The sequence below is a fragment of the Podarcis muralis genome, chromosome 17 (assembly GCF_964188315.1).
Source record: "Podarcis muralis chromosome 17, rPodMur119.hap1.1, whole genome shotgun sequence".
NCBI lineage: Eukaryota > Metazoa > Chordata > Lepidosauria > Squamata > Lacertidae > Podarcis > Podarcis muralis.
The window spans coordinates 30,893,094-30,902,876 of record NC_135671.1 but is presented as its reverse complement, the minus strand read 5'-3'; the positions used below and the strand labels follow the sequence as shown (position 1 = coordinate 30,902,876).

At 45.2% G+C, this 9,783-nt stretch overlaps 1 protein-coding gene across 1 annotated transcript in view; it reads left to right on the top strand.

The window, feature by feature from the left end:
* Positions 1-6,681: 6,681 nt before the first annotated feature.
* Positions 6,682-9,783, top strand: part of LOC114588079 (alpha-2-macroglobulin-like protein 1) — a 51,490-nt gene continuing 48,388 nt past the window's right edge. The window contains exons 1-2 of the mRNA XM_077921568.1: positions 6,682-6,840; positions 9,333-9,516. Coding sequence (XP_077777694.1) covers positions 6,773-6,840; positions 9,333-9,516 — 252 coding nt within the window. The 5' untranslated portion in view covers positions 6,682-6,772. The remainder of the gene's footprint in view (positions 6,841-9,332; positions 9,517-9,783) is intronic.

The window sequence follows — 9,783 nt, the reverse complement described above, 5'->3', positions numbered from 1 at the left end:
AATAGTTATTGGTCTGATTATTTACCACTGGCATAGTTCTTTATCCTTCCACCCTTTGCTGAGCTCTTTCTTCTTCTTCCGCCTCATCCGATAGCTCTCCCTTTCTTCCTTCCTCATTTCTTACTTCGCTTTTCCCTCCTCCTAATTCTCCTTGATACTCCTCCAAAACATACCTGCTTCCTCAAATGTCTCAAATCGTCTTCTTTTTCCTTTAAAGTTGAAGGAAATCCCCACTGAGTATTCCCATCTGAAGGATATTGATTTGGCCTTTAGTGCTTTTGTTAGAATTTGGAATTGCTGTCTCTTTTTTTATCAGCCTGGATGGGACCTCCCGTAAAATTATTATTTCCTTTCCATCTATGGTTAATTTGTTCTTACTCTTTGCTTGGAGGATCTTATCTTTCATCCAATTCGATGTGAATACAATGATGCAGTCTGCCGGCCATTTGTTCATTTTTGCTTTCCTTGAGTTCACGCTGAAGATTTTCTCTGTTCTATTATGTCTTTTTCCTGTAAATGTAGCCACTTTGCTAAAGTTTCAGTCATCTTCTTCCAAATATCCACCTTCTCCTCTTCTGGAACATTTCTGAATCTCAAAGTCTTCTCTTTAATCTGCATCTGTATCATTGCTAGTGCATCCCCAGTAGCTTCCTGGATTGCTTTTTGTTCCTCCATCTCCTTTTTCGATTTGTCCATTTCTTTTCTTTGTTCCCTTTGTTCTTTATACCTGCACTTTACTTTGTCTTTTGCTGATCTTTTTCTTAATTTCTTTCCTTTCTCATTGGGGGGTAGGTCTCGGGAGGACTCCAATCCAAAAATATCTCCATCTCTCCTCAGCAGATCAGCCCATTCCCCACAGTCCCATTCCCCACAGTCAGCACTGTAATCCAAAAAGTATTTAAAAGCATGTTTCAAAGTCCTTCCAAAATTAAGAGCCCTCACAACTCCAGACCCCCCCCCCGGTCCACTCCAGATTCAAACTTCGAGAACAGCGGCTTATGCTCCTGCAAGGCCTCGGATCTCTCCATTTGTGTTACTTGAGGTTCAACAGCAACCTCATCCATTATCTTCTGCACTTGCGCTTGCCCTGTCAAAACAAGTTCCTGGACTGGTTCCTGAATGGTTTCTATATGGGTATTCACCGTTTGTCCAAAGTTTTTAACTGCAACAGTCATCAAATCCATCTTCTCATGCATCTGCTCCAGCAAAGCACTTGTCTTGCAAAAAGCAAGCACCAAGACTTCTTGTAAACACATTTTTATTCAAGGTCAGAGTCTGGTCTCACGATCCTAATCTTACAGCTGTGAAATCCCCAGATCGACTCCGGCAACAAATTAACAAACTCCCTCTAGAGGAGACAATTTCTATTTGTATCCATCTTTTGAAAGCAGGACCAACAAAAGAAAATTACTTTCATTTTTCAAATACTTTGTTTCTCTTGAATGCAAGAAGCAACATTGGAGTCAATTTGTTTCTCTTTTTTTTTACTACCTGTCAAAAGACGTTCCATTCACAGTCGATGAACTTCCCCATAAATTTCTGTCTCTGACACCCCGTTCCCAGGTTTGAGATGGTGGAAAATTATCTTTCTTTACTCTCTCTCCTGCAGGCTTAAACAGTCAAAAATTCCCCCCCTTTTCTCCTGCTTCCAAGAGGGGTTTTGATGGTAATAACTGAAGGAAATTTAGACCTTTATATACGACTTTCCAGACTTTAGCTTACAAAGTTTTTGCTTCAATCTATTTACAAAAAACGGGAGGCGGACTTCCTGTTTAGAGCCTTCCCGCTTCAGTGCCAAATTAAAATTTTCCGTTCTACTCACGGGTACTTGTTTAAAGTCCAATTGTCCACAGGAAAAAAGTCAGTGTTCTCCGGCAACGGCTGTGCGGCTTCACTCCGTAAAAGTAGCAGTTGATTCAAAACACTGCGCCACTCACCCCATGTCGCTTTCGGATCCCCGAAAAAGGGTTTCCCTGCGAGTAGGGGAGGCGCTCCTGGTGTCAGCCGAATCCCACATTCCTAGGCTTCCTCCGCCTGGGATTTTTAGAGGGTCTCTGCCTTCGCCAGTGTGGTGTAGTGGTTAAGAGCGGTAGACTCGTAATCTGGGGAACCGGGTTCGCGTCTCCGCTCCTCCACATGCAGCTGCTGGGTGACCTTGGGCTAGTCACACTTCTTTGAAGTCTCTCAGCCCCACTCACCTCACAGAGTGTTTGTTGTGGGGGAGGAAGGGAAAGGAGAATGTTAGCCGCTTTGAGACTCCCTAGGGTAGTGATAAAGCGGGATATCAAATCCAAACTCTTCTTCTTCTTTCACGGAGCGGGTTCCTCTCGGTCAGAGGAACTCCACCATTGCCGATGGCGCTAACCCGGAAGTCAAGGACATTCAGTTTCAAAGCAGCTGCTTTACTCCGCCTTGCACTGCACTTTGTAGTAAGTCCGTTTCAGATAGTGTGCTTTTCAAATAGTTTAATTGCAATCTGAGTGATTTCTTCACACTCTCTCCATATTTTTTCTGTTCTTCTGTCTTCCCTTTACTTTTGTGGTAGCATTACTTCTCCGCTATTTTTACTCTTTATCTTGTTTTGGGTTTACTCGCTCCGTGAGGGATTCCCCCCCCCCCGAGTTCCCTTCTCCCCCCTTGTCTTATTTCCTTTTAGGTTTTATTGCTGCTGCTACCACTTTACGTTTATTTTAATATAGAAATAGAGATTTTACCATCTTGTCGCTGCTTCAGTGATGTGAGGCTTTTCACCGGTCTGTTTGATGTTCTTCTCTGTGCCTGGATTCCCCCCCCCCTCAGCTGTTTTTTTCTTTCGGCGAGGGGTGCCGGGACTCCAAAAAGACACTGCCGAAGTTCCTTTGACTTGAGCTTCCTTCCAAGCCTTTTCAGGGGTCGTTTAGCCAAATGTTGCCCCTCACAGTACTAGTGTATGCCCTGACCTGCTTACTGCAGTCAGAGCTCACACTGTTGCAGCTGTGGTAAAAGCAGAAGTCAGGCTACCTTCCTATTTGGAAGGAGAGTTCCTGAAGCTGAGGCTCCAATACTTTGGCCACCTCATGAGAAGAGAAGACTCCCTGGAAAAGACCCTGATGTTGGGAAAGATGGAGGGCACAAGGAGAAGGGGATGACAGAGGAAGAGATGGTTGGACAGTGTTCTCGAAGCTACTAATTTGAGTTTGACCAAACTGTGGGAGGCAGTGGAAGATAGGAGTGCCTGGTGTGCTCTGGTACATGGGGTCATGAAGAGTTGGACATGACTAAACAACAACAACAAACAACAACCTTCCTATGTTATGGTAATCACCTGGGAGATGGAGCCATTAATCACCTGGAAGATGGAGCCATTAAGAGAACAAAGGGTCAAGGGATCAACAGATAAAGCCAGAGTTTAGGGAATCAGTGATGTGACCTAGAGAGAGAGAGAGAGAGAGTCAGAGAGCAATGTGAAGAACTAGGGCTTAGAGGGTTATGGGTTATGTGAGCTAGCAGCTGGATGCGACAACAAAAAGCCCTGCAAGCTAGAAAGCCAGAGAAGTGGAGCACAATGTTTGATTCCTGTTTGAATCCAAGGCTGCAACTATGAGAGAAACAAGACCCTTTTGGAGCCCCTCCATCATAGGCTCAGGTTGTCTATATGTGTAAATAAACCATATGCCATAATGACACCACAGTCTCTGTTGTGCCTCATTTTCAAAAGGAAACAAGAATCCCGGGTATGCACCTGGAATCTTGCACAGTGGTACCTTGGTTTGCAACTGTTTTGGATTACAACTGTTTTGGATTGCAACCACGTCAATCCCAGAAGTGTGTGTCCCTTTTTTTGGATTACAACCCATTTTTTTTTTGGAGGCCCCACTGGCGAAAGTGCGCCTTGTGTTACAACCTGTTTTGGTTTACAACCGGACCTCCAGAATGGATTATGGTTGTAAACCAAGGTACCACTGTAATCCATTCCAAAAGACTGTTTGACTTCCAAAATGTTTGAAAACCGAAGCATTTACTTCCAGGTTTCGGCATTCAGAAACCGAAGCTCTCGGCTTCCGAGATGTTTGAAAACCGAGGTACTGCTGTACTCCAAATGGGATGCAATTAAGGTGTGTTTTACTGCGGCCAAATCAGACATCTCAAGGAAGGGGCGCAGTTGCCACACTAGCTTTATAACTGTGCAAATGCCCTCCTGGCCACCACAGAGACCTGGGTATCTAGGAGCACACCCAAACTGCAAACCTGTGTCTGCAGTGTGACCCCCATCCAGCCCAGGCTCAATCCCTATTCCCTGTTCTGCCTTCTGACTATCTTTATTTCCTTGGAACCATAGGAGCTGACTCATAGGGGGCCAAGGTCCCTTTGCTCCCACCCAATAAAATATTTGAAGGGGCTTCCCCCACAAAAAAGTTGATGGGCATTGCCATTCAAGTGGTGTGCATCTGTGATTGATTATGCAGGGCAGGGCTTTCCTGGCTCCACTGAATGTTTTATTCAAGTTGGTACCCCTGCTTGGAACACTACCGTTTGTTCCATTTTAACTCTTCCGACCATCTGTTTCTGGATCCCCAACCAGCTTCCTGTCTGTCAGAAGACTGGCCCTCAGTCTATAAATGCTAATGTTTCTATAGGAGCCTGCTGTGAGGGACTTTATCAAAGCTTTTTGAAACATCTGTGGGGGATTGAACCTGAAGGCTTCACCTTGATGCCAATCTTGATATAGTGACTGGGAGTCACTGACCCATTGTACTTTCCAGGTATGTTTAACTGACCTTCTCAGCAAGTATAAAGTTCACATTTCTAAATCTGTTCCAAGACATACAGTCACATAGATCCCGGATCATTATATAAACTTCCATAAACAGCAGGCTGAGAGTAAACGAGCCTGATGTTACTGCTGATTTTTGTGGGATGAAATGCACAGCTGTGTCAAGTGCTGGATTTTCCCGCACCCCAACATTTTTATCCCTTGATTTTGATTCCCAAACCGGAAATGTACCGTACTTTTCCGTGTATAATGCGCCCCATGTATAAGACGCCCCCTATTTTGGGGGACTCAGATTTAGAAAATGGGGGGAGATGGCACAAACCTGTTGATCTTTTTTGCAGAGGATTGCCCAGAGTTGTTGAGCTTTTTATGCTGACAATCGCTCACAAGCGCGCACCGCTAAATCCGCCTCTCATCTGTCCCCAAGCCAGCAGAGGCTGCAAATTGCCACAGCGTCACCCAATCAGCACCACCCACACAGCAACCAATAACACGCACAAAAGCCTTTGATAGCCATGGCAGCAACCAATCAAACGTCTACGCTATGCACTACCCATGTATAAGACGACTCCCACTTTTTAGCATGATCCTTATTGGAAAAAACCTAGTCTTATACATGGAAAAGTACGGTAGGTAGTTTTCAGGCAGATGTTCCCTTACATTCTGGAGTTGAAAGGACATAACATATTTCCAGAAGGACAGCAATGCGCAATCCCAGCCATGTTTATTCAGATGCAAGTCCTATATTTACTCAAGTCTAATGCACCATCAAATCTAATGTTCACCCGATTTTTCATAGCCTAATTTGGAAAAAAAGGTGTGCATTAGACTCAAGTAAATATGCTATATCTGAAATAACTACTGATGGCTTTTCTGTTGTTCCTCAAAACAGCACATCATTATGTACACATAACTGAAAATAGAATCTATCCATCTATCATCTATCTATCTATCTATCTATCTATCTATCTATCTATCATCTATATCTATCTATCCTGTAAGTCCTTCCAGCAGCACTGGCTTCCATTGTCCCTGGAATCTGCATTCATGACGCTTTCCCCCTCCCTCCTCCTTTGCATAAGGAATTCTGAGACTGGCAGTTCTCAGGAAAGCATGTCACACAGGGAAAAATCTCTATGTCCCTTAAACTACAACAGCCCAGTTTAACTGTACAGACACCCTCTCTCTTGGTTCTAAATAAGGGCTTCGGGGGGTTGCTCCTTGCCAGGGTGGTGTGTTGGTTAAGAGTGGTAGTCTCCTAATCTGGTGGACCAGGTTCGCGTCTCCACTCCTCCACATGCAGCTGCTGGGTGACCTTGGGCTAGTCACACTTCTCTGAAGTCTCCCAGCCTCACTCACCTCACAGAGTGTTTGTTGTGGGGGAAGAAGGAAAAGGAGATTGTGAGCCACTTTGAGACTCCTTCGGGTAGTGATAAAGCGGGATATCAAGTCCAAACTCTTCTTCTTCTCTTCTCGTCAAATACTGTACATTGTTTGTTCTGCTCCAACACTATTTTTGCTGTATTCTAGCAAGTGGGTGGTGTGGTGGCCTCTTGGGCTTGCCAGTTGGAAGGTCAGCGGTTCAAATCCCGGTGATGGGGTGAGCTCCCGTTGCTCTGTCCCAGCTCCTGCCAACCTAGCAGTTCGAAAGCACTCTAGTGCGAGTAGATAAATAGGTACTGCTGCAGCAGGAAGGTAAATGGCGTATCCGTGTCACAGATATTCCATGAGTCTCTCTGCATGCTGCCCTTTGCATTGCTCAATTCAGATGCATCTCAAAGTCAAACTGCAACAAATTTTTCGCAATGCCCTATTGACAAGAAATTATCGGCTGTATTAGCTGCATTATGCTGCCCTGTCGTCATAGACATTGGAGAGGACGTTGATTACTTAGTAAAGTAAATACAGTAAATACAGGGGTGGACCCACAAAGGGATCACTAGGAGGGTATTTAGATCTCTGCATCTCCAGTGCTGGGTGTCTGGAGAACCAGTTTCTGCTGCCCATCACAGCTCAGCCATGGGGGCAGCCCCACTCCTCTGTGCCTTGACTGTACTCTCACTCACAGCTCCAGTCATATCGGACCCGTAAGATTTTAATTTTCCATTTCTCTTTGCTCAGCCAGTTTCATAGTGGAATAGGAGTGCAGACGGGCACAAAAACTTAAGGAATATGAGGAAATGGCAAAACTTACCTGAAGAATAAGAAATCAAGATAACAAACCCTTTATAAAAGAATGGAAATGGTTTATTGAATATTTGCAGATAAATTGTAAACAGATAAAAACATCAGCAGTGTTATTGTAATAACCTGCAGTTTCATGAGAGTATATATTTATAGCAGACAATTAAAGGAGTAACTTAAATGAATTTGGATATGCAGAAGATATGAAATAATAAATTTAAGGAACCGCAGAAAGAGGGGGGAGGGAAGCCAAATTTTGAAATGTTAAATGGATTGTAAAGTTAATGAGATGTATAAATTTGAAAAGTATAAATAAAAAACTAAATAGAAAGAAAGAATGCAGATGGACACATGGGGCAGAGAGTGACAATGCTGAACTCCCTTTCATATGTGGGTCGCATTGGCTCAGGTTATCTTCCGCACAGAGGCAGATTTTAGAGCACTTTCAGGCACCGAGTTTAAATTGACTTGTTGAATTGCTTTGAATGGAGAACCTCCAGGTATTCTGCTCCCAGGCATGCAGCTCTGTTTTATGCACGTTTACTCAGAAACAATTTCCACTGAATGACATAGAAGTCTGCTTGTTGCTGGAGCAAATGCCATAGCTTAACTGTATGCTGTGGGGAGTTATTTCTTGCAACATTCAGCTCCGCTGGGTTCTAGGAGAAAACTTTCCCCACACCATACATAATCTAAACTAATCTCCTGCCCCAGTTTTGTGACTTTCCCTCATGCCTAACCTTTAAGCTGAGCCTGGATAGCTCAGGTGGTTAGGGCACGATGCTGATAACACCAGGGTTGCAAGTTTGATCCCTGTATGGGACAGCTGCGTATTCCTGCATTTTGGGGAGTTAGTCTAGATCAGGGGTTGTCTGCCTGGTCCCTACCGCCCACTAGTGGGCATTTCAGGATTCTAGGTAGGCGGTTGGGGGTTCTCTACGGCACAAGCTGAATCCTCCTTCCATTGAGACTGGTGGGCAGTAAGGAAATTTTACCATCAGGAAAGATGGATTAGGAGGCAGTAGGTATAAAAAGGTTGACTACTCCTGGTCTAGATGATCATCAGGGTCCCTTCCAGCTCTAATTCTTCCAACTCTAATTCCAATTCTATAATTCTAATTTATCTGCCACACCCTGCAGCTGCCCAGGAGAATTGCATCCCTCACCCAATGACAAAAAAAGTTTTTTTTTTTTTTAGGTTGTTTTGTTTGTTTGCTTCAGTTTATTGTTTGGCCAAAGGCCTTAGCAATTACTGAGTAATGTCTCCCCCCCGCCCCCGATAAGGGACTGTAACGTAATTAAAATCTTGGCAGGGATACAATGACACTTGTAATGTGAAATGAACTTTGGTATCCATGATTATATAACAGATGGATAACGGTAAAAGAAAAAGAATATTTTTTTGGGGGGGGAATGGAACCCATAGAGGGAAGGGAGGAGGTCTGAAGGTTCGAAATAACCGTTTCTTTTTATGATTTGAAATGGTTAAAGTTATTATGTATAAAGGTAAAGAGACCCCTGACCATTAGGTCCAGTCATGGCCGACTCTGGGGTTGCAGCGCTTATCTCGCTTTACTGGCCGAGGGAGCCAGCGTACAGCTTCTGGGTCATGTGGCCAGCAGGACTAAGCCACTTTTGCCAAACCAGAGCAGCGCACGGAAATGCTATTTACCTTCCCGCCAGAGTGGTACCTATTTATCTACTTGCACTTTGACATGCTTTTGAATTGCTAGGTTGACAGGAGCAGGGACCGAGCAACGGGAGCTCACCCCGTTGAAGGGATTTGAACCGCCGATCTTCTGATCAGCAAGTCCTAGGCTCTGTGGTTTAACCCACCGTGCCACCCATGTTATGTATAAATTAATGTAAAACTAATTTATTTTTTTTAGGGACGCGGGTGGCGCTGTGGGTTAAAGCCTCAGCGCCTAGGGCTTGCCGATCGAAAGGTTGGCGGTTCGAATCCCCGCGGTGGGGTGCGCTCCCGTTGCTCGGTCCCAGCGCCTGCCAACCTAGCAGTTCGAAAGCACCCCTGGGTGCAAGTAGATAAATAGGGACCGCTTACTGGCGGGAAGGTAAACGGCGTTTCCGTGTGCTGCGCTGGCTCGCCAGTTGCAGCTTGTCACGCTGGCCACGTGACCCGGAAGTGTCTGCGGACAGCGCTGGCCCCCGGCCTCTTGAGTGAGATGGGCGCACAACCCCAGAGTCTGGCAAGACTGGCCCGTATGGGCAGGGGTACCTTTACCTTTAATATTTTTTTAAAAAATAAAGTAACTTAATTAAAATTGTCTGGATCCCACAGAGCAACTTTGCAACAACTGCTAAAGTACAATTTCTCCAAAACTGTCAGGAAAGGCCTTACAGATCATAGGATGTCCCCCTCTTTTTTCTCTCGCAGCCGCTATCTGGTGGCCTTCCCAGCAATCATCCGCCATCCCAATACAGAAAAGTTTTGTGTGCAACTGATGTCCCTGCCAGGGACGGGCCACGTGACAGTGACGTTAGAGATGACGTTGCAGAACCACACCCTGCTGGAGAAGGATGTGGAGAAGCCAGGGACCCACGAATGCATCAGCTTCCAGGCAAGTTTCATCCATTGCAAGCCACTCAGTAGAAGATGCTCTCACTTCTTAGCTAGATAAGGGCAGCTGGTCACAGTGAAGGACGGAACAAGGCAGCACACTAGCTGTGGTAGAGATTGCCATCGCTGCAGTGAACCCCTCCTAAGGCTTAGTACAACACACCATGTGAGTTGGTGCCATGATCATATGGCGAGTTGCCCCAGTCCAACCCATGTAAACCTATGGCAAGAAGTGGGGGCCGGGTAGGTGAGAGATAATATTGCAGGG